We start from the raw sequence: 24968 nt of genomic DNA, 5'->3' as shown, positions 1-24968 counted from the left end.
TGTGAACCCTTTGGAATTATTTGGTTTACTGCATGAATTGGCCATAAAATGTGATCTGATCTTCATCCAAGTCACAGGTACTGGTATAAACAATGAGCTTAAGCCAATAGCACACAAAAAATTCTACTCTTTGATGTCTTTATTTTACAAATGCATTCAACGTTCACAGTGGTAGTGGAAAAAGTAAGTGAACCTTGGGATTTAATAACTGGTTGACCCTCCTTTGGCAGCAATGACGTCAACCAGGCGCTTCCTATAACTGCAGATCAGACCTGCACATCATGCAGGGGGAATTTTATTCCATTCATCCCTGCAGAACTGCCTTAACTTCCATATTCTTTGGTTGTCTTCTGTGTATGGTGGCTCTCTTCAAGTCATTCCACAGCATCCCAATAGGATTGAGATCTGGGCTCTGACAGGGCCACTCCAAAAGGAGGAGTTTGTTCTGTGGATTTGCTGCGATGTTTCGGGTAATTATCCTGTTGCATCACCCAGCCACTTCTAAGCTTAAGCTGACGGAGAGTCACCCTCACATTATCCTGGAGAATTTGTTGATAAACTTGTGAATTCATTTTCCCCATAATGATGGCAAGCTGCCATAGCCCTGATATAGCAAAGCAGGCCCAAATCATGATGTTCCCTCCACCACATTTTACTGTAGGGATAATGTTTTGATGTTGACATGCAGTGCCCTTTTTACACCAAATGAAGTTCTGCTTGTTCCTCCCAAATAGCTCAATTTTGGTTTCATCACTCCACAAAACATTTTTCCAGTACCGTCGTGGAGTGTTCAAGTGCTCTTTTGTAAACTTCAGGTGTTCAGCAATGTTCTTTTTTGATAGCAGTGGCTTCCTTCTTGGTGTCCTGCCATGGACTCCTTTCTTATTCAATGTTTTCCATATAGTTGACTCATGAACAGAGATGTTCTAATGACTTCTTCAAGTCCTTTGCTGTCACTCTAGGGTTCTTATTGACCTAACTGCTGACTTTGCGTTGTGCTCTTGGGGTCATCTTGGCAGGGTGACCACTTCTAGGCAGAGTAGCCACAATACGAAATTGTCTCCATTTATAGACAACTTGCCTAAGAGTAGACTGATGAATATCTAAAATCTTTGAGATGACTTTGTAACCCTTTCCAGCCTTATGTAGATTAACAATTCTTGATTATAGCTCTTCAGACAGCTCTTGTGTGCGAGGCATGATTCCCATCAGGATGTGCTTCTTGTCAAAAGTTCAAACTCAAACTTTATAGTGTTTTTTATCAATCAAAGTAATTCTAGGCCATACCTCTGAACTCGTTTTTTTTTAAATGGATTCCAAGTGTGCTAAATTCTGACTGCAATGAGGTTTTTAAAAAGTCATTAGCTCAGGATTCACTTACTTTTTCCAACCTTCAGTTTCATAGTTTGAATGATTTATTCAATATGGTCAAATATTCTCTGAAATATTTTGTTACATTACATACATGTAAATGGTAGTGAAGGATGTGCCTTATGCACATTGTATTCATTTGGGAAAAGTACTAAATGAAAACAGGTTTCAAAAACAGATTTCTGGATGGGAACAGCAATGAAAAACTTATCTCCAGCAACTTGTGTTACTTTTTTGATTGTATAACTATTCACATCTGGGAAACAATGCTCAGCAGTGTTGCTTGTGGCAATAATAGAGTAATAAATGAAGTAATAAAATAAATAATGAGCTACAACAACATAGACACATTTGATGTGCAGAAATTTAGCAAAAGTAAAAGGAAGGACAGATGTATGACATGTACACATATAAAATAATTAAAGATTAAAAAACACACCGGCAAGCTATGCTGGTTGTTTCTAGTGTTAAAGGATAAGTTTGGTATTTTTCAAGTCCAAGTTATTTCTTCAAATTCATGACACTGAGTTTGCCACAATAAATTGTATTCAAAGATGAAGCATATTAAAAAAAATACCAAAGTCCCAATGTGACAAAAAGTCTTCAAAATTATTGTTATATATGTCAAATTTTCAAGACATTGTTATTGAGTATTGATCTGCATCTCGAGGAAACTTATTGATAAACAGCTTAACCGAGTTCTTTTAAGAAGGGAAAAAAGCAAAAACCAAACTATTGCTATGAGATTCAGTCATTTTAAAAGGAGTGGCTATGCACCTCACATTGCTAAGTAAATCTTCCTCTGCAGCAGTGTGACACCCTTCAGAGCCAGCGCCTTGGATTCACCTTGGAAAGTTATCACCAAGCTCTGTTACTGACATTGAATATTGATGCCCAGAGGTGAATTGCAGTCTAAGTTATGAGGACAACTATACAATGATAACTGACTAATGACATATTACCATATATTCTTCCACTATACGGAGTTGGTTTTTCTTCACTAGATTGATAATGCATACATGTGTTTCAGTGTGAGAGAATATTGAGCAGGCACATAGTCAGAGCCCGAAGTGGGGCATTTTTTTGTTGTAGTAGCGGAATAAATGCAGTAACAGGTTGATGCACCTCATGCTTTGACAGCAAACACACCTGCTCATTTTTTGATACAATATACTTTTCAAAGTACGCTCAGAACTTAGAAGGGGACCCACAGATCGCTCAATTAAGAAACTGCAAAAAAATTTGAAAGACATTGCAAGGAGGACCAAGCAGCACACCAAACAGTGCACCAACAATTATTTGTTTCCACTTCAAACACTGCACGCACATGTACTCAAGTGACAAGAACTGAACAGATATTAGAGGAATCAATCCCTGCAACTCCAGGGCAGGGGCACAGCAGAGTTATTTTGGCAACCACCAGATGGACGCAAGCCAGGAACACCACCTGCTAGTGAATTTACTCACTCAAAAACATTGTGTTCAGTTCTTTTATTCCTTATTGTCAGCAAAAGATACTCATCATGCACCCAATAAATATAAATAAATAAATAAATAAATTTTTTGAGCTTTGTTTTTTTGACATGCTACAGAAAAGGTGGCTTAAAAAAATCTAAAGCTTTTATTAAATCTTTCAGGGCAGACATCAACTTTTGTCAACAAGAGTGACTGAGGGCGGTAATCAACTGCAAATAGTGACAAAACCTTCCATTACGTTTTAGATTGACTCTCTTGGTTATAAGGAAAGTTAGCTTCGTTGGTTTGTTGTGTGAGCAGTGAAGTGCAAACAATGACAAAGTAGTATTAACATCTGGTGAGACATCGAAGTGGACGCAAAAAGCAAAATACTCTGTGGATGACGTTTTGAATATTATTGTGAATTGGACACTAACTTGTTGGACTCCGATTCTGATGCAAGTGATTTGGAAATCAAGATTATACAGCCTTATACAGCTGTTTTTTTTCCTTTTCAGCTTCTTTTTGAACTCTTTTTTTTTTTTTTTTTTTAATTTCCTACTAATTCCAAATTTAGGTATGCACCTGTCCTGCATCATATGTAAAATGTTTTTAAACCTGTTCTACTGCTTCACGGCTATCTTTGCATGTAAAAGCTTATGCCAGTCTAGCCCCCTTAGACTTTGCCCTACCAAAGTTAAACTTAACAGTTTTATAGTCTTAGCATGCACACTTTCCATAATACTGAGAAGTGTATATTATGGTCACTTGACCCTAGTGGTTCAATCACCTCTACACCTTCAGTTCTGTTCTGAATATTACAAAATACTAAATCCAGGGCAGGTTTCACCGCACAATGGTGCTTTAACATACAGTGTTAAAAATCAGACACCGATTAATTCTAAAAACTCCTTCTCTTGCGCTCTGCTGTTTGCAAGTTTATCACAGTTAATAACTGGGTAAAGTACACTGATTAATTCTAAAAACTCCTGCTCTTGTGCTCTGCTATTTACAAGTTTATCACAGTTAATAATTGGGTAAAGTCCCCCATGACTGTAATATCCCCTTGTAAACTTGCCTTTTTAACACTACCAATAAGATGTGCATTGAAATTATTTTCTGCATTGGGGGTCTATAAAACAATCCTAAAATAAGGCCTCTTTGCCTAATGCTTTCCAGACAAAGCAACATATCCTCACTAAGATGGGGTTCATCATCCAACTAATGAGGATTTGCATTTAAGTTCTTTTGACATAAAGAGAAACTCCACCTCCTTTTCTGTTCTGTTCTAAAAAATGTGTATCCATCTATGTTATACTCATCCCCATTTTTGTTATTTAGCAAGGTTTCTGTTATTGATATAATAATATTATGCTCCATACTATTCCAACTCGCTTGTTTTATTTTTGACATTCTAACAATATGGCAAGCTATTTTCATTGTGATACTCATTTTACTTTTGCATTTAAATGTTGGGTTAGAATTTACCCGGCTATGCAATTTTATACTATTGTTTGTTCCTTCATGTACTTTCCTAAACCTAGTCTGTCCTAAACTCCCTGCTGCCCCCCAAACGCCATTTTAAAAAGTCCCTGACTAACCAAATAATACACCTCCATGACACATTAGTGCTCCTCCTAACCTCCTTTAATGTTCGAGTCCCCAACTATCACTACTTTTCTCTTTCTGGGAAGTAGTTTTCAGGTGGCCTGCAGGTGCTCCTCATGCCTACCTACCACCTCACAATCCTCAGAGACACCATCCTGCTCTGTAGGACCTGTAAACAGCCTGACACATCCAATTCTGGAGTTGATGCTCCCAGGCAATGTGCAGCCTTTACCTTGCGTTTTTACTGTGACCCACCTATCTTTATCCGTTTAGTCTGGATTCTCCTCCTGTGCCACCTTAGGGTGCACACTATCTCTTTAAAGGACACATGGGCCTGGTTTGGAACACTCCAATCACTTCAGCTCTTAATCTTTGTTTACTTAATATAAAAAAATATACTACAGTCTTTTCTCTTAGCTCACACCTCTTAGTTCTGGAACCAACCTAGTTGTTATTCTCTAAACTGTCTCTATACCATTTTTGTCGCAAGGGAATTGAACACAGTACTCCACATGAGGCCTCACGAGCGAGTTATACAGCTTTAAGCATTACCAGTCTTGACATGTACTCTAAACAATGAGCTATATAATCTATCAATCTAAAAGCCCTCTTTATTGCTTTTGTACAATGTCTGGGTGAATAGGGTTCACTATGGCTCCTGGGTCCTTCATACAGGATGTACTTTTAAATGTCAAAACCCATCCCTTCAGTTTCTGCACACTTATTTTTAAGTAATACAATTTCCATTTTGCCCATCATTGTGTACTCAGTAACCCATAATGAAAAAATAAAAATATGTTTTCGGAAAGGTTTGCACATTCACTAAAAATCAAATACTGCAATCTCTTATTCATAAAAATATTCACAGATCTTCAACTCTTTACTCTACTTTGTAGAACACCCCTTTGGCAACAATCACAGCTTCAAATCTTCTTGAGTAAGTCTCTTTACAAGTCTGCACGCCTCTGTTTGGCCAGTTTATCCCATTTGTCCTGGCAGATCCTCTTAAGCATTGTTACATTAGAAGGGGAGGGTCGGTAAACTGCCTTCATTAGGTCTCTCCACAGATGTTCTATTTAAATGTGGGCTTTGGCTGGGCAATTCAATAACAGTCAGACACTTGTGCTGAAGCCATGAGAGCACTGTGTTGATTGCATGCTTCAGGTTCCTGTCATGCTGAAAGTTGAAGTGGCATCCCAGTCTGAGGTTGTGTGTAACCTGGAGCAGTCTTCAAGAATCCCTCTGTATTTGGCTACACTAATCCTCCCCTCAATTGCAACCAGTCTTCCTGTCTCATTCTCTGGGAAGCACCCCATAGCAAAATGCCGCCACCATCACCAAGCTTCATTGTACAAACTGGATTCCAAAAAAGTTGGGACACTAAACAAATTGTGAATAAAAACTGAATGCAATGATGTGGAGATGGCAAATGTCAATATTTTATTTGGAATAGAACGTAGATGACAGATAAAACGTTTAATCCGAGTAAATGTATCATTTTAAAGGAAAAATATGTTGATTCAAAATTTCACGGTGTCAACAAATCCCAAAAAAGTTGGGACAAGTAGCAGTAGAGGCTGGAAAAAGTAAATTTGAGCATAACGAAGAGCTGGAAGACCAATTAACACTAATTAGGTCAATTGGCAACATGATTGGGTATAAAAAGAGCTTCTCAGAGTGGCAGTGTCTCTCAGAAGCCAAGATGGGTAGAGGATCACCAATTCCCACAATGTTGCGCAGAAAGATAGTGGAGCAATATCAGAAAGGTGTTACCCAGCGAAAAAACTGCAAAGACTTTGCATCTATCATCATCAACTGTGCATAACATCATCCGAAGATTCAGAGAATCTGGAACAATCTCTGTGCGTAAGGGTCAAGGCCGTAAAACCATACTGGATGCCCATGATCTCCGGGACCTTAAACGACACTGCACCACAAACAGGAATGCTACTGTAAAGGAAATCACAGAATGGGCTCAGGAATACTTCCAGAAACCATTGTCAGTGAACACAATCCACCGTGCCATCCGCCGTTGCCAGCTGAAACTCTACAGTGCAAAGAAGAAGCCATTTCTAAGCAAGATCCACAAGCTCAGGCGTTGTCACTGGGCCAGGGATCATTTAAAATGGAGTGTGGCAAAATGGAAGACTATTCTGTGGTCAGACGCAGTCACGATTCAAAGTTCTTTTGGAAATCTGGGGCGCCATGTCATCCGGACCAAAGAGGACAAGGACAACCTAAGTTGTTATCAGCGCTCAGTTCAGAAGCCTGCATCTCTGATGGTATGGGGTTGCATGAGTGCGTGTGGCATGGGCAGCTTGCATGTCTGGAAAGGCACCATCAATGCAGAAAAATATATTCAGGTTCTAGAACAACATATGCTCCCATCCAGACGTCATCTCTTTCAGGGAAGACCCTGCATTTTTCAACAAGATAATGCCAGACCACATTCTGCATCAATCACAACATCATGGCTGCGTAGGAGAAGGATCCGGGTACTGAAATGGCCAGTCTGCAGTCCAGATCTTTCACCTATAGAGAACATTTGGCGCATCATAAAGAGGAAGGTGCGACAAAGAAGGCCCAAGACGATTGAACAGTTAGAGGCCTGTATTAGACAAGAATGGGAGAGCATTCCTATTTCTAAACTTGAGAAACTGGTCTCCTCGGTCCCCAGACGTCTGATGAGTGTTGTAAGAAGAAGGGGAGATGCCACACAGTGGTGAAAATGGCCTTGTCCCAACTTTTTTGGGATTTGTTGACACCATGAAATTCTGAATCAACATATTTTTCCCTTAAAATGATACATTTTCTCAGTTTAAACTTTTGTTTATGTTCTTTTCTGAATAAAATATTAGAAATTGGCACCTCCACATCATTGCATTCAGTTTTTATTCACGATTTGTATAGTGTCCCAACTTTTTTGGAATCCGGTTTGTATATGGTGTTATTAGGCTGATGATGAGCAGTGTCTGGTCTTTGCCAGATATAATATTTTTCTACCCATAGATAACCTTTTTTTAATTCTTTCAGAGTCCCTTAAATGCTGACTGGCAAACTCTAAGCAGCATGTTAAATGCCTTTATTCAAGAATGGCTTCTGTTCAGCCAGTCTACCAAATACATCTAAGTAATGGAGTGCTGTTGAGATGGTGATCCTTCCAACAGGCTCTCTAATCTCAGCAAATGACTCCTGAAGCTGTGTTAGAGTGACCATTGGGTTCTTGGTCACCTAAACTAAGGCCCTTCTTGCACAGTTACTCAGTTTGGCCAGACAGTCAACTATAGGATGAGTCCTTAAGGTTCCAAACATCTTCTATTTCAAAAGCCACTGAGTCCTGGGAACACTCAAATATTTATGTTTTATAACCCATGCCACACCAACATTTTATTGTGAAGGTCTACAGAGAGTTCCTTGGACTTTATGGCTTGCTTTTTGCCCTGACATGCAGTGTGAATTGTGGGACCTTCTATACTTAGGTGTCCAATCGATTCAATTTGCCAAAGGCCGACTCCAAACAAGTTCTAGAAACATCTAAAGGATAATTAAACAGAATGCACTTGTCCACAGCATGAGTACCACAGCAAAAGTTCTGAATATTAACACAAATGAGAAATTTCATTTTTTTATTATAATAAAAATGCAAACCTTTTTTTAAAACATGTTGTCTACTTGTCATAATGGGTTAGAGTGTACACTGATGGGCAAAAATGACAAAATTATAAATTTCAAATTAAATATAGAATCTACTGTACAACACAATAAAGTGTGCAGAAAATGAAGGGGCCTAAACACTTTCTAAATCCACTATATACAGTCATGTGCTCATTTACAGCAAGTTGTACTTATGGCCGAGGGTTATAGAAAAACAACAGAGAAATAATGATCTGTAAATTGTCAAAACCAGCCACAGTAATAAATATTTTGTATTACTATTATTTCATATCGCCTCAAATGTTTTCTGACACTTGGAGGGCCCTTTAAGATTTATTTTGATCAGCACTGCTCCACTTGGTTAAATTTTATGAATTTTGCCAACACCACCTTTCTTAATGGTGACTCATTGCAACCCACTTGTGAACCAATGAAAGCATGACCCAGTGGTTGAGAATCTGCCTTACACAGACCAGACATGCAAATATCAGTTTGTGCTGCTCTCTTCCGGCAGTTAAAGTTTACGTACCAGTTACCCACATCAGTTCCACAGAGCCTCAGTTGCAATGGCATGTACATTTTGCAACCAACATAAGATCAAATATCGGGTCCCAAATGGGGCATTATGTTGCCGCACAACTGTGTAACATTTACCATAAAGTCTCAATTTTGTCCACTTCCATTTGTATTACATTCAGCCAATTCAAGATTATCTACCATGGCAACTACTTTGGTACCATCTACAAAACCCAATTATTATTTATAATCTTATCCAAATCATTTACCTAGATTTTAAAAAGCAGTAGGCTCAGCACTAGATTTTGGGGACACCACTTAACATCGCTTATTTCAAAAGATGTACGTCACACCACAACTCTTTGCTTCCTGTGATTAAGAAAATTTAGCTCCCATCTACACACTGCATATTGAACTCTTGCTTCCTTTACTTTGATTCCAAGCTAATCATATAGGACTTTATCATAAGTCTTCCAAAAATCAAGACAAATATAATAATGACCCCACTGATCATATGCTATGCATTACAGCAAAACACAAGCTCCCACTTCTATACCCATGTTGAATGGTCACTGCTTACACTAATTTTCCCATGATGCATCTTAAGTGTATCTGCATATAGTTTCTAGGATCAGCCAGATTACCTTTATAATATAATGATATTTGCTAGCTTTAAATAATTAATAACTTCACCGGTTTGCAGTAATTTTTAAAAATTATGCATCTAAGATTTATATAAATATTCTATAGCCTCCTTAAAACATTCTAGTGTAAAAGTTATCTGGTCCCTTGGGGGTTTCTGCGATTTCAGCATATTTAATATAAACGACACATTTCTACAACTTCCAAATCATTGCAGTTCATTCAATGGTTGAAAGGGACTTCTTCACAAGTGTAAACTTAAGAAACAGCATTTGCCATTTTACTGTCTGTGTATTATAGCTCACATTTATCATTTCTAATACACTTTAGTCCTTCCTTGACTGTTCTTTAATTACTAAAATACTGACATAATCTTTCTAGAGCATCTTTCTGCAATATTTCTCTCTAAAAGACTTTTAGTTCCTTATAGCTAAAGAACTGTTGCTCCCATGCTCACACAAACACTATAATTAGACTTAAAGTTACTGGTCCTCTACTCAGCTGATTTTTTTCATGTCTTTTTTGGATGTTTATCCATTGGTGAGTTCGGTTTGTTTTTTTTTGAATTCTGGGCATATTTGGTCAAAATTTGCCCTACCAAAATTAAAGTTAAAAGCAATAAAGTTTTATACTAGGCACTCAAAACACTGTGAGACGCTTTATATTATGGTCGCTAGATCCTTTTGGTTAGATAACCTCTACTAATTCTATACTGATTACAGAATTATAAATCTGGACAAGCTTTTTCTTTCTCTGCTGCCCCTCTAAATTTGTTTTTTTTATAATAAGCAAGATTCATATTGAAAGTACTGTGCACACCCTTGGGCACAGGAGTCTATACTTCTCTACCAATATAATGGTTCTATTTCTGTTGCCTTCTAGTCTAGTGGTTTTAAAACTTCATCTTTTAAATTTTTACATAAATACCTGTATCATCCCCACCTGAGAGTGGGGACAATAATTTAACTATTTAACTGCGGGGAAAAAAAAACATCTATTTACAAAGAGAAATATACTCATTACAAATATACAGTGGTGTGAAAAACTATTTGCCCCCTTCCTAATTTCTTATTCTTTTGCATGTTTGTCACACAAAATGTTTCTGATCATCAAACACATTTAACCATTAGTCAAATATAACACAAATAAACACAAAATGCAGTTTTTAAATGATGGTTTTTATTATTTAGGGAGAAAAAAAATCCAAACCTACATGGCCCTGTGTGAAAAGTAATTGCCCCTGAACCTAATAACTGGTTGGGCCACCCTTAGCTGCAATAACTGCAATCAAGCGTTTGCGATAACTTGCAATGAGTCTTTTACAGCGCTCTGGAGGAATGTTGGCCCACTCACCTTTGCAGAATTGTTGTAATTCAGCTTTATTTGAGGGTTTTCCAGCATGAACCGCCTTTTTAAGGTCATGCCATAGCATCTCAATTGGATTCAGGTCAGGACTTTGACTAGGCCACTCCAAAGTCTTCATTTTGTTTTTCTTCAGCCATGCAGAGGTGGATTTGCTGGTGTGTTTTGGGTCATTGTCCTGTTGCAGCACCCAAGATCGCTTCAGCTTAAGTTGGTGAACAGATGGCCGGACATTCTCCTTCAGGATTTTTTGGTAGACAGTAGAATTCATGGTTCCATCTATCACAGCAAGCCTTCCAGGTCCTGAAGCAGCAAAACAACCCCAGACCATCACACTACCACCACCATATTTTACTGTTGGTATGATGTTCTTTTTCTGAAATGCTGTGTTCCTTTTATGCCAGATGTAACGGACATTTGCCTTGCAAAAGTTCAACTTTTGTCTCATCAGTCCACAAGGTATTTTCCCAAAAGTCTTGGCAATCATTGAGATGTTTCTTAGCAAAATTGAGAAGCCCTAATGTTCTTTTTGCTTAACAGTGGTTTGCGTCTTGGAAATCTGCCATGTAGGCCGTTTTTGCCCAGTCTCTTTCTTATGGTGGTGTCGTGAACATTGACCTTAATTGAGGCAAGTGAGGCCTGCAGTTCTTTAGACGTTGTCCTGGGGTCTTTTGTGACCTCTCGGATGAGTCGTCTCTGCACTCTTGGGGTAATTTTGGTCGGCCGGCCACTCCTGGGAAGGTTCACCACTGTTTCATGTTTTTGTCATTTGTGGATAATGGCTCTCACTGTGGTTCGCTGGAGTCCCAAAACTTTAGAAATGGCTTTATAACCTTTACCAGACTGATAGATCTCAATTACTTCTGTTCTCATTTGTTCCTGAATTTCTTTGGATCTTGGCATGATGTCTAGCTTTTGAGGTGCTTTTGGTCTACTTCTCTGTGTCAGGCAGCTCCTTTTAAAGTGATTTCTTGATTGAAACAGGTGTGGCAGTAATCAGGCCTGGGGGTGGCTACGGAAATTGAACTCAGGTGTGATGCACCACAGTTAGGTTATTTTTGAACAAGGGGGCAATTACTTTTTCACACAGAGCCATGTAGGTTTGGATTTTTTTTCTCCCTAAATAATAAAACCATCATTTAAAAACTGCATTTTGTGTTTACTTGTGTTATATTTGACTAATGGTTAAATGTGTTTGATGATCAGAAACATTTTGTGTGACAAACATGCAAAAGAATAAGAAATCAGGAAGGGGGCAAATAGTTTTTCACACCACTGTAATTTGATTAAGATTAACTTACTAAACTAAATTTATTAATTTAATTTAAGATTAACTAAAACATAGTTAATACAAGTAAAAAAACAGAATGTCAAGTATACCGAATCTATCTTAATACCAAGAATGCAATACTACTAAATGCTGTCTTTATTTAAGAAACATTCAGCATAGCAAATGCATAGCAAAACGATATCATACAGCACAAAATTATCAGTAACATCAGTAAACTTTCATTTCATACATATTTGTGTTAAAAACATTTCTTATATGACAACTAACCCTTTGAACTCTTTTACTAACAGCATATACTGGTGTTACAGCAACATGAAATATTAATGCTTTAATGTATGCACTATCATATACTCCATGACATAGTCTGACTTATAGATATTGGTCTTAGAAGAAGTGGTCTTTAAAATATTTGTTATTTCAAGGCCAAGGTAACCAAACTCAACAACTGCAATACTGTACATTCAAACATTAATACAATGTTTGCTATAATAATAAAAAAGTTCTAACAATATAAAGCTATAATTTTAATAAGATTTTACCACTACATGTTTTGTTTAACTAAAAACTATTTATATTTATTAAATAAATAACAAATCAAAACTAACTATAATTATTTCTGGCAATATGGTACTTTAATATTAGAATTTATTCAATTAAAAAGAATTTCAGAACCATCTAGGAAACTGCCAGAATAATGAAATTAAATGTCAAATAGATTTCTTTAATATCATATTTTATATGAAGTATTTAAACATAAAGATATTTCTCTTTAAATATATTTTATTTTTATGTGCCATTTAACACAATACATTTTATATACACCAGTGAGTCTTAGCTTAAACCCTGCATCAAACCAGGTTGATAGTTTCCCGGTTGTTTAGATATATTTTCTATTAATAGTAGTTCCTTTCTGAATGTAGCACGTGCTTTAATACAATGCTGAATTTGGCAAGTTACCAAAATGAGTGACAGACAGGATGTTTTACCATTTCCTAAATATGCCAGGTCCTGCTGAACTGAGCGAAATTAGTTGAAAAAAGCCATTTCCACTCACCTTAAGCTAATACAGTAAACTTCAAGAAAGACGGTTAATAGACAAGAATATACTTGCTTTTCTTTTGTACGTTTAAAAGTACTTATTTCTTAAATGAATTCAGTACATTCTTTCAATGAAAAAGTGAACAGTAGAAATCACCAAAAGTTATTTTATGAAGCACCCAAGACAGCAAAAGGGGAAAAATACAGATATTAGTCTTTACTAAAAGTGGCAATCTGAAATAAGTCTCATATCTCCAAATAATTTATTGTTGAAGCAGTAATAATATGGCTTGGGTGTTATGGGAGATATGCAAGTGGTACAGAATGCTTACAGTTCAAACACAGATTTATTTTTGAAGCTGAAAAGACAAAATGCCTCTCCGCCTTGGGGAGGGAATTCATTGTTTTATATATTTATTTATTTTTACTTAAAATCTTATTCTCCAATGTAAAAGGTGATTTCATAGTGCTAAACACATACAAATAAATAGTGCATTCATCATCACCACCAGCATGAATGGCTTTTGGATGAAATACAGTGGGTACGGAAAGTATTCAGACCCTCTTCAATTTTTCACTCTTTGTTATATATTGCAGCCATTTGCTAGAATCATTTAAATTAATTTTTTCCTCATTATTGTACACACAGCACCCCATATTGACAGACAAAAAAACTAATTTTTGAAATTGTTGCAGATTTATTAAAAAAGAAAAACTGAAATATCACATGGTACTAAGTATTCAGACCCTTTGCTCAGTATTTAGTAGAAGCACCCTTTTGAGCTAATTAAGCCATGAGTCTTCTTGGGAAAGATGCAACAAGTTTTTCACACCTGGATTTGGGGATCCTCTGCCATTCCTCCTTGCAGATCCTCTCCAGTTCTGTCAGGTTGGATGGTAAATGTTGGTGGACAGCCATTTTTAGGTCTCTCCAGAGATACTCAATTGGGTTTAAGTTCATGGCTCTGGCTGGGCCATTCAAGAACAGTCACAGAGTTGTTGTGAAGCCACTCCTTTGTTATTTTGGCTGTGTGTTTAGGGTCATTGTCTTGTTGGAAGGTAAACCTTTGGCCCAGTCCGAGGTCCTTAGCACTCTGGAGAAGGTTTTTGTCCAGGATATCCCTGTACTTGGCCGAATTCATCTTTCCCTCGATTGCAACCAGTCGCCCTCTCCCTGCAGCTGAAAAACACCCCTACAGCATGATGCTGCTACCGCCATGCTTCACTGTGGGTACTGTACTGGACAAGTGATGAGCAGTGCCTGGTTATCTCTACACATACCGCTTAGAATTAAGGCCAAAAAGTTCTATCTTGGTCTCATCAGACCAGAGAATCTTATTTCTCACCATCTCAGAGTCCTTCAGGTGTCTTTTAGCAAATTCCAAGATACCCTACAGAGGTTGCACAGGTAGTTCAACTTCTACAGGATGGCACATCAATACATGTCATTGTGAGAAGATTTGCTGTGTCTCCCAGCACAGTTTCAAGGGCATGGAGGAGATTCCAGGAGACAGGCAGTTACTCTAGGAGAGCTGGACAGGGCCGTAGAAGGTCCTTAACCCATCTGCAGGACCTGTATTTGCTACTCTGGGCAAGGAGGAACAGGATGAGCACTGCTGGAGCCCTAGAAAATGACATTCAATAGGCCACTGATGTGAATGTCTCTGACCAAACAATCAGAAACAGACTTCATGAGGGTGGCCTGAGGTCGCAACATCCTCTAATGGGCCCTGTGCTCACTGCCCAGCACCATGGAGGTTGATTAACATCTGCCATAGAATAACAGAATTGGCAGTTCCACCACTGGTGCCCAGTGTTTTCACAGATGAGAGCAGGTTCACCATGAGCTCATGTGACAGATGTGAAAGGGTCTGGAGAAGCCGTGGACAACGTTATGCTGCCTGTAACATCATTCAGCATGACCAGTTTGGTGGTGGGTCAGTGATGGTTTGGGGAGGCATCTCCATAGATTGACACACAGACCTCTACAGGCTAGAAAATGGCACCTTGACTGCCATTAGGTATTGGAATGAAATTCTTGGACCCATTGTCAGAACCTATGCAGGTGCAGTGGATCCCGAGTTCCTCCTGGTGCACGACAATGCCTGGCCTCATGTGGGTAGAGTAGGTAGGCACTTCCTGGAGAATGAAGAAATTGATATCACTGACTGGTCCTCACGCTCGCCTCAGTACGATTCAGAGTTGCTGCAATGAAATTTCTTCAAAATGGACTAGCCTGCCGCATCATTTTTTTCATTTTGATTTTAATTCAGCCCTCTGTAGGTTGATAATTTTCATTTCCATCAAACAATGTGGGATCCTTTCATTCCTAACACTTTACCCAGTCCATATCAGTATAGATATCCAGCATGATTTCTTTCCCCCCATTGAGATCTGATGTGCTTTCAAAGTGTTCCTTTACTTTTTTTGAGCACATATATATATATATATAAATTAGTGACGGATGGCCGGGGCAGCATATGTACCGGGGAGTAAGCACGGGAAATACAACATCTCCTCTTGGACGATAGATGGCACAATTTTTGATTCATACAATATGAACCAAAGTATCTTACTAAACCATATTGTCTTCACTTTATTATAGCAACTAATAACAAATATACTGATAAAAGCTCATAATTCTGTTTTAATGTACAGGTCCCTTGGCATAAACCATGAACAATGACAATGAATCTTTCTCAAAAAAAAAACAAAAAACTTTGCACACAATAAATGAAAATCAGATTTGTACACATTGGTGGTTATATGAAATACACAACATACTTGAGGAAATTATATGAAAAATACCTGTGTTTGTGTAATAATGGGAACACCTCCAATAATTTCTGTTTTATAAGACACTTGCTTCTTTGCTCCAACACAATCCAAGGAACTCTTTTGGTTCTCCGAGTTATTCTGCACATCACATGATTTTGGCACCTGGAATTTAAGGCATTAACTTTTTTAAGCACAATTTTTAATATACATTACACAACATTTTTAAAGTGTAATATGTTCAACTCAACCATATTCAATTATTGCTATAATTTGTGAGAATACACAGTTTAAGAACAATTCAATGGTTGGATTTTGCTCTAATTTTGTTTGAATTGACCTTTTTTTTTTTTTTTTAAACAGTTCTCAGGCCAGATATTGCTTCACTAGGTAAAAATGCTTGGTCACAAATATTTAATGTATGTATAGAATTAAGTGGGCACTAGCCAGTAACAATTTTTCATTCATTTAAACTGCTCATTAATTGTAAACAACAACAAAATAAAGTAATTAAAATGGTGGCTATTTGATTGTGGACAAACAGTAATAATTAGCCTTCTAAAGAATAAGGATAGGCTTGTATTATCAAGAAACTGATAACTGCTTAATAGCGTCCAGCTCTAAATACAAATTAAAAAAAAATCTGGACAAAATGCTTTTAAACACATTGTTTTGTGCATTCCATAAATGTGTTATAGACTTCAATGTACACAGGAGCCATCTTGCAGCAAAATGATGAAAATAGACCAATTCCGATTCATCTAATCAAACACAGCAAGCTTGACACTGAGCTCTTGGTAACACACTAATGTGTTTGGAAAGTCATTTCACTCTGCCTTGAATGTTGAAGAGTGGACCACATTGGTCTTCACCCTCTAACGATATGACCTTGATGGCACACTGACTCAAACCCTAATCCTAACCTTTAAACCATTAAAATTGTTTTTTTTGGGGTTTTTTAACATTTTATTGATTTTATTAAAATCAAATAATATTCCATACAAGCAAGTTTAAGAAAACTAGGTTAGAAACAAATCAACCTCCACCCATGAGAAAGAGAGCTAGGCTTGCAGAGTACAACTTTAATAATAGTAAAAATATGTAAATAAATAAATTAATAAAAATAAATAGATTAAAAAAAAGAGGGGAGAGAATCCACTTCCTCATTTTAAATGCTTATTCCAAGATGTTATTGATTAGATCCTGCCAAGTTTTGAAAAGGTTTTGTACAGTGAAATAATATATAACTTCAGTTACCCACTGACTTCAAGAGGTGGGTTGGGATTACTCCAGATGAGCAGTATAAGTCTTCATGCAAATAGTGAAGTAAAGGCAATTACAGTTTGTCCTTCTCCAATTTAAACCCATCTGGAAGTACACCAAACACAGCTGTTAGTGGGGATTAGGATGGATTGGGACACCAAGGCTGTCTGAAAGGCATTTAAAGATTTTGGTCCAAAATGATGTTAATTTGGTGCACTCCCAAAACATATGGCCCAATGAGGCTTTTAAAAAAAAATGGATGTGCTCAATATATAACTTTAAGTTGAATAATTGTATGCTTTGTGCATATGGAGCTTGAATGAATTCTGACCATCACTACCTTCAACTCCTTTTCTGAGACGTTGAGTAAAAGATTCTTACCCACTGTACGCTGGGATCTTTGAAACGGAGAGACTTTAATATGTTTTAATATATTATGGAAATGCTGTCTGAGTCATCAAGACTGATCAATATTTTTTCCAGAATAGAGGTAGGTGGGAGGTGAGGGAAATTGGGCAGATTTTGTTTAACTAAGCTTCTAATTTGAAGGTAGTGAAAGAAATGTGTTGCTCGAAAGTTAAATTTGGAATGTACTTGTTCGTAGGATACAGAAACAAGGTCTATGTACAAATCTCTAAGTGATTTAATCCCGAATGTTTTCCAGATAGCAAAAACGGAGTACGTTCAAGAAGGTGAAAAAAGGAGGTTCTCGTGCAGAGGTGCCACAGATAAATGCTTCTCTATCTTAAAATATTTCCTACATTGGTTCCATATTCTGAGTTAATGAAGCACAATTGGGTTGTTAGTATATTGACAATGACTTGTACTTATTAGGGTACAAAGCAAGGAATATAAAGAAGTACTGCTGGATTCTATTTTTATTGCAGACCAAGCCTGTGTCTGTTCATTTATTTGTGTTAGTGTCCAGGTTTTTATAGCTTGTACATTTGCCACCCAGTAATAAAACTGAAAGTTAGGTAAAGCCATGCCACCTGTTGCCTTAGGTCTTTATAGGGGCGCCCTTTGGATATGTAGATGGTTTGAATTCAAAGTAATTAAGGTTATGATTGATTTAATTTCTTAAAAAATGATTTACTGATGTATATTGGAATATTTTGAAATAGAAAAAGCTTAGAAAGGCTAATCATCTTGACAATGTTAATTCCTCCAGCTAAAGTTAGATGTAAGGTAGACGATTGATGCAAGGCTTGCTAATTTTTTCCATGCAGACAGCAAAATTTTGTTAATAAACAGCTTTATGTTTATTTGTGATGTTTACCCCTAGGTATTTAAACTGACCCAATGTAATATTTATTGTGTGCTTGAGAATTCACTAGAAACAGCACACTTGTTCAAATTAATTCGGAGACCAGAAATCTTTTGAAATTCTTTTAGTGCTATTAGGACTGCAGGCACAGTATTTGGGGGATCAGATATATACAGTACCTTATCTGCATATAAAGAAATTTTCTGTTCAAGTCCTTCTCTGATAATCCCCTTTATTTCATAAGTATTTCGACAGTTAAGCTGCCAGTGGCAATCCTGGATAAGTAGTAAACCCTGTAAGATGCTAGAGGTCGCTATCACCACTGTAACCCCAACAGACAGATATGCAGGACACAGGTTAAACGCAGTAAGAAGTTGGTTTTAATTTCTTCTTTTAAATGGTGCCCTTCATGCACTATGCCTCATGGTATTGCAAGCAATCTTTGCTTCCATTTGGGAGACTGGCATCATCCCAAATGACTGGAAAACGGGACTTATCCCTATCTGGAAAGGGAAGGGTAATCGCTTGGATTACAGCAGCTACAGGGGTATAACTCTGCTCTCTGTGCCAGGTAAGGTCCTTGCTAGGGTGGTCCTCAATAGGATCCGAGATCACTTGCTCACCTACCAGCAACCGGAACAGTCTGGTTTTACGCCTAAGAGGTCTACCATCGACCACAACCTGGCATTGAGGGTTCTCATGGAGCGCAAACGTGAATATTGGCAGTTTCTTTGCAGCCTTTGCCGATTTTCGCAAAGCATTCGACTCAGTTGATCAAGCTGTCCTGTGGGACATATGGAGGGTTTGTGGGATCCCCTAGAGGTTGCTGGATATCATTGCCTGCCTGTACACGTGTACTGTGAGTGCTGTGCAGAGTGGAGGCAGGACCTCTACGTTTTTCCCAGTTGATTCTGGAGTTCGTCAGGGGTGTGTTCTTGCTCCTACTCTGTTCAATGCTTGCATGGACTGGGTGTTGGGCAAGGTTGTGGGGTCCAGCGGCTGTAGGACATCGTTTGGTGAAGAAAGATTCACGGATCTTGACTTTGCTGACGATGCTGTGATCTTCACGGAGACAATGGAGGTTCGGATCGTGGCGCTCGAGAGACTGAGTTAAGAGTCTGGGTGTCTGGGCTTGTGAGTGTCCTGGATAAAAACCAAGATCCAAGCTTTTTTTTTTTTTTTTATTAATTTTATTACAATCCATACAAAGCAATCAAGTTTTTACAAAAAGAAAAACTGAGTTAAGAACAGATCGATCCCCACCCTGAGAGAGAGAGCAAGCCAAAGCGTAAAATTTAAGGCTTGTAAACATACCTAAATTAATAAATTCTCTGTGCTTTATAAACTTATTTTAAAATATTACTGATTAGATCCTGCCATGTTTTGAAAAAGTCTGTACAGATCCTCTAACTGAGTATTTGATTTTTCCAATTTAAAATAATATAGCACATCAGTTTCCCACCGACTTAAAGAGGAGAGTTTGGGTTCTTCCAGTTTATCAGAATGAGTCTGCGTGCCAAGAGTGTAGTGAATGCAATCACAATTTATTTGTCTTTCCCCACTTTAAGCCCTCTGGAAGAACCCCAAACACAGCTGTTAATGGGTTAGGAGGGATTGTGAGTCCAAGGCTGTCTGAAGGTAATTAAAATTTTTGTCCAGAATAATGTTAATTTGGTGCAGGCCCAGAACATGTGACCCAGTGAGGCTGGGGCTTGGTTGCAACGTTCGCAGGTTGGATCATGCCCTGGAAACATTTTGGAGAGTTTTAGTCGAGACAGATGTGCTCGATATATAATTTTGAGTTGTATAATTGTATGCTTTGCATATGGAGCTTGAGTGAATTCTCTGCATTGCTACTTTCCACTCCTTTTCTGATATATTAATTGAGAGATCTTTTCCCAGTGTCCTCTTGGATCTTTGAAAGGAAGGGATTGTAAAATGATTTTATATATTGTAGAGATGGAGTCTAACTCCTTGAGATTGAGCAATATTTTTCCAGCATGGATGAGGGTGCAAGATGAGGAAAATCTGGAAGGTTCTGTTTAACAAAGTTCCTGATTTGAAGATAGTGAAAGAAATGTGTAGCTGGAATGTTAAATTTGGAATGTAATTGTTCATAGGATGCAAAGGCGTTGTCTATATAAAGATCTCTAAGCAAGTTAATTCCAAATTTTTCCAGATATTAAAACTGCATATGTTTGTGAAGGTTGAAAGAGGTGGTTCTCTTGCAGGGTGCCACAGATAGAAGCTTCTCCGTCTTAAAATGCTTTCTACATTGGTTCCAGATTCTAAGTGAGTGGAGCACAATTGGGTTATTAGTGTATTGCCGATAGCGTGTGTTTATTGGAGCACAGAGCAAGGAATACAAAGAAGTACTGCAGGATTTTACTTCTATTGCGGTCCAAGCCTGTGTATGTTCTTCTATTTGTGTCCAGGTTCTTATCGCCTGTATATTTGCTGCCCAGTAATAAAACTGGAAGTTAGGTAGAGCCATGCCACCTTCTGCCTTTTGTCTTTGTAGGGTCGCTCTTTTGATGCGTGGATGTTTTGAATTCCAAATAAATGAGGTTATTGTTGAATCTAATTGCTTAAAGAATGATTTATTAATGTATATTGGGATGTTTTGAAATAAAAAAAGGAGCTTAGGAAGAATATTCATCTTAACAGTGTTAATTCTTCCAGCTAGTGTGAGATGAAGGGTTGACCATCTATGCAAGTCTTGTTTAATTTTTTCCATGCAGGCGAAATTTTGTTGATAAAGAGCTTTATGTTTACTTGTGATGTTTACCCTAGGTATTTAAACTGTTCTGCAATGATAAAAGGTAGGGTGTCTAATCTAATATTATATGCTTGAGAATTCACTGGAAAGAGTACACTTTTATTCAGATTAATTCTGAGACCAGAGATCTTTTGAAATTCTGTGAGTGCTGCTAAGACTGCAGGCACAGAATTTTCTGGGTCCGATATATACAGTACCATGTCATCTGCATATAATGAGATTTTCTGTTCCAGTCCTTCTCTGCTAATCCCCTTTATCTGATCAGTATTTCGACAATGTATTGCCAGTGGTTCAATGGCAATTGCAAACAGCGGTGATAAGGGCATCCTTGTCTAGTGCCACGTTCTAGTTTAAAGTAGTCTGAGCAAATGTTATTGATGCAAACTGAAGCTTCTGGGTTAGTATACAGTAATTTAATCCATGCACAAATGTTGGGCCAAACCCAAACTTCTCCAATGTAGTAAAAGGTATTTCCATTCAATCATGTCGAATGCTTTTCTGCATCCAATGATAATAATATTTCTGGGGTGTTTGATTTAGTTGGTGAGTATATTACATTAAACAGGCGTCGAAGATTTGAAGATAAGTGTCGGCCCCTAATAAATCCAGTTTGGTCTTGTGATATTACGAGGGAGCACTTTCTCCATCCTTCTAGCTATGATTTTAGAGAGTATTTTAACGTCGTTATTCAGAAGTGAAATTGGTCTGTATGATGCACATTGTAATAAGTCCTTATTTTGTTTTGGAAAGACAGTGATTAGTGCTTGGCGAAAGGTTTGTGGAAGAGATTGGTTATCTCTGGCTTCTGTAAATGTTGCTAATAGGAGGGGAGCTAGCTGAGCGGAGAATTTCTTGTAAAACTCTGCAGGGTAGCCATCAGGGCCTGCTGCTTTTCCACCTTGGGTGACTTTATAGCATCTAGTAATTCTGATAATGCAGAGGTTTATCAAGTTCCTCCACACTAAAAGCGTCTATTTGTGGTATCTGTAATGTATCCAGAAATGCATTAGATTGTGTATTGTCTTCTTTAAACTCAGTAGTATATAGGGATTTATAGTAGTCTCTGAAAGTGTGCATTATATTTTTGTGTTCGATGATTTTATCTCCGTTAGTGTTAGTGATTACGAGATTGCGTTGCACTTCTTGCTTGTGAATTTGTTGAGCTTTATTAGCTTTCTCTCCATGTTCATAATAATGATGTCTGGATTTGTAAATTAGTTGTTCAGTTTCTTTAGTTGTCAAGAGGTTTAATTCTGAATGTAGAGCCTGCCTCCTCTATGTAGAGTCTCGCTTGGTAGTCTGGCATGTTCTTCATCTATTTTAGTAATTTCGCTTTTTATCTCTGCTACTTTCTTGCGGATTTATTTCTGTGGGAAAGATATGAGATAATCTGTCCTCTTAAGAAGGCCTTAAGAGTTTCCCAGAGTATTCCTGCAGAGATCTCAGGGGATGTATTTGTCTCTAGAAAGAATTTGATTTGTTTGGATATAAATTCAGTACAATTCTCGTCAGCTAATAGAAGCGGTTGAGGCCATCTCTGGGGTGAGTGTATGGGGCTTAGTAATTTCAGCTCCAAGATCATAGGTGCATGGTCGAAATAACAATAGCATCGTATTTACAAGATTTAATCTTAGGCAAGAAGTTATTGTCTATAAAGAAGTAATCAATCCTTGAGTAGCAATGATGTACTGGTGAGTAGAAAGAATATGTTCTTGAATTTGGGTTTAAAAACCTCCAGGGATCTGATAAGTTGTGATCAGTTATAAACTTTGTAATTATCTTTGCGTGTTAGATGCGTTCCCCTGTGGAGGAAGTCCTATCTAAAAGTGGATTTAGAACACAATTAAAGTCCCCAGCCATTATAACTTTATGAGTGTTCAGATTGGGAATGGATGCAAATAAATTTTGTATAAATTCCTTATCATCAACATTAGGTGCATAAACATTTATCAAAATCATTTTACAGTTAGATAAGTCTCCCATGACCATTACATATCTCCCTTCAGGATCCAATACTACATCTGATGCTACAAATGGTACTGTTCTATGTATGAGAATTCCCACCCTCTAGTTTTCTTTGTAAAACTAGAATGGAACATTTGGCCAGTCCAGTCTTTTGCAGCGGAACTGATCCTTGCTTAGTAAGTGGGTTTCCTGTAAAAATACTATTTTAGCATTTAGACCTGTTAGGTGAGAAGTACTTTCTTTCTCTTTAATTCGTGATTCAGGCCTTTAACATTCCAGCTTACAAAGTTAACTGTCCCATCATGGAGACACTGATTCTGAGTTTTTGATGTCATTTTATAGTCTTAACTGGAAGTGAGATAGTTTAGGTCTTAATTTCCTATTTCCCCAAGAGTTGTTGCCATGCAGCTTATTATTACGTTGATAGTTATAATTATAAAGATTGAGAGGATAGATTAGGTATAGATCAAGCCTGCTCTCTTTCTCTCTCCTTAACCCCCACTCTCCCTTTTTGCCTCCCCAAGTGTGGCTAAAACCCACTTCACACAGTCCCAGTCCTCTGACATACCCAGAGACAGAGCACGTTCAAAGCACAATAAGCCCCAGTGCAGTGGCGCTTTAGGGTTAAAAGACAGAGATATCTATTATCAATATAGTCTTTAAAAAAAAAAAAAAAGTTTTGCACTTAAAATATATACATAGTCTACAGCAATTTTAGTGCATTAAGATGATACACCCAGATAATAAACCCGGGATGGTGTTAAAAATGTGTCCAGAATAAGCTAACAAGTCTTAATGCAGAAATAGCAATAACAATAAACCAAGGGTATGATATTGAACAGTCTCGTTTAGGGTAGAGATGAAATAATTAGAAAAGAAAAAGAGAGAAAAAAAAAAGGAATAATTAAGCACAATAAAACATAAACAGATAGCGCCCTAGTAGATCCAGGTTTTTAATGACCTCATGGGCACAGCCATTACCAGTGTGTATGTCTGCGGAGAAAGTGTTGAACTTGTTGAGAGGTTTACTTACTTAGGCAGTGACATTCTTGTCTCTGGTGACTCTTCCTATGAAGTCAGTAGACGGATTGGGAGAGCATGGGGGGTCATGAGGTCGCTAGAAAGGGGTGTGTGGCGCTCCCGATATCTATGCAAAAGGATGAAGGTCCAAGTCTTTAGAGTCCTGGTGCTTCTTGTCTTGCTACATGGTTGTGAGACATGGACGCTATCCAGTGACCTGAGATGAAGACTGGAATCCTTTGGTAGTGTTTCTCTCCGGAAAATCCTTGGGTACCATTGGTTTGACTTTGTGTCGAATGAGCGGTTGATCATGGAGTCCCGAAGGAGGCACATTACCTGCATTGTGAGGGAGCATCAGTTATGGCGCGTTTCCCCGAGGGTGATCAGGCTCGTAAGATCCTCATTGTTGGGGACCTGAGTGACTGGATCAGGCAAAGGGGTTGCCCACGCAACACCTGGCTGCGGCAGATAGAGGGTCATTTCCAGAGAGTGGGACTGGACTGTGCGTCTGCCTGGGGGGTTGCAAACCGGGATTACAAGTTGTTTCGTCAAGTAGTGGGTGCGGCAACTGTACCAGTGCATGCTCTCCAACTTGACTTGACCTTCAAGCACCACCTCGACTACTAAACAGGCAAATCAACTGAATAATATTCACAATACACACAAATCTCTGCTCCACACCTCCCAGCAAGCTCTGTCACACTCTTGCTCACTTGTTGGGTTAACAGCAGTCCTTTAAATAGTCCTTGAATGGGTCCGGGTCAGATGGAAAACTTGTACTTTCTATATGGAACGTAAAAATCCCCAGGTATTCCTGCAGTGTCTCCTAGTGGCACCCATGGTACCCAACAGGGCTGTGAAGCCTTACTCCAGATCACATGATGCTATACTGCAGGGAAATCACCACCTAGTGTCCTGGGGAAGGCAGTATCCCAAAGTAATTGCCTTCCCCTAGCCTACTC

The 24968-nt window shown here is 38.1% G+C and overlaps 1 protein-coding gene across 9 annotated transcripts in view; it reads right to left on the bottom strand.

The window, feature by feature from the left end:
• Nucleotides 1-24968, bottom strand: part of plekha1b (pleckstrin homology domain containing, family A (phosphoinositide binding specific) member 1b) — a 234445-nt gene that overhangs the window by 73812 nt on the left and 135665 nt on the right. For all 9 annotated transcript variants that reach the window (XM_039769286.1, XM_039769295.1, XM_039769304.1 and 6 more), the window contains exon 6: nt 15746-15877. In XM_039769286.1, the coding sequence (XP_039625220.1) occupies nt 15746-15877 (132 nt within the window). The remainder of the gene's footprint in view (nt 1-15745; nt 15878-24968) is intronic.

Source organism: Polypterus senegalus, chromosome 1, assembly GCF_016835505.1.
Source record: "Polypterus senegalus isolate Bchr_013 chromosome 1, ASM1683550v1, whole genome shotgun sequence".
NCBI classification, from domain to species: Eukaryota; Metazoa; Chordata; class Cladistia; order Polypteriformes; family Polypteridae; genus Polypterus; species Polypterus senegalus.
The sequence above is the reverse complement of the archived record's forward strand: the minus strand, read 5'-3'. Positions and strand labels throughout refer to the sequence as shown.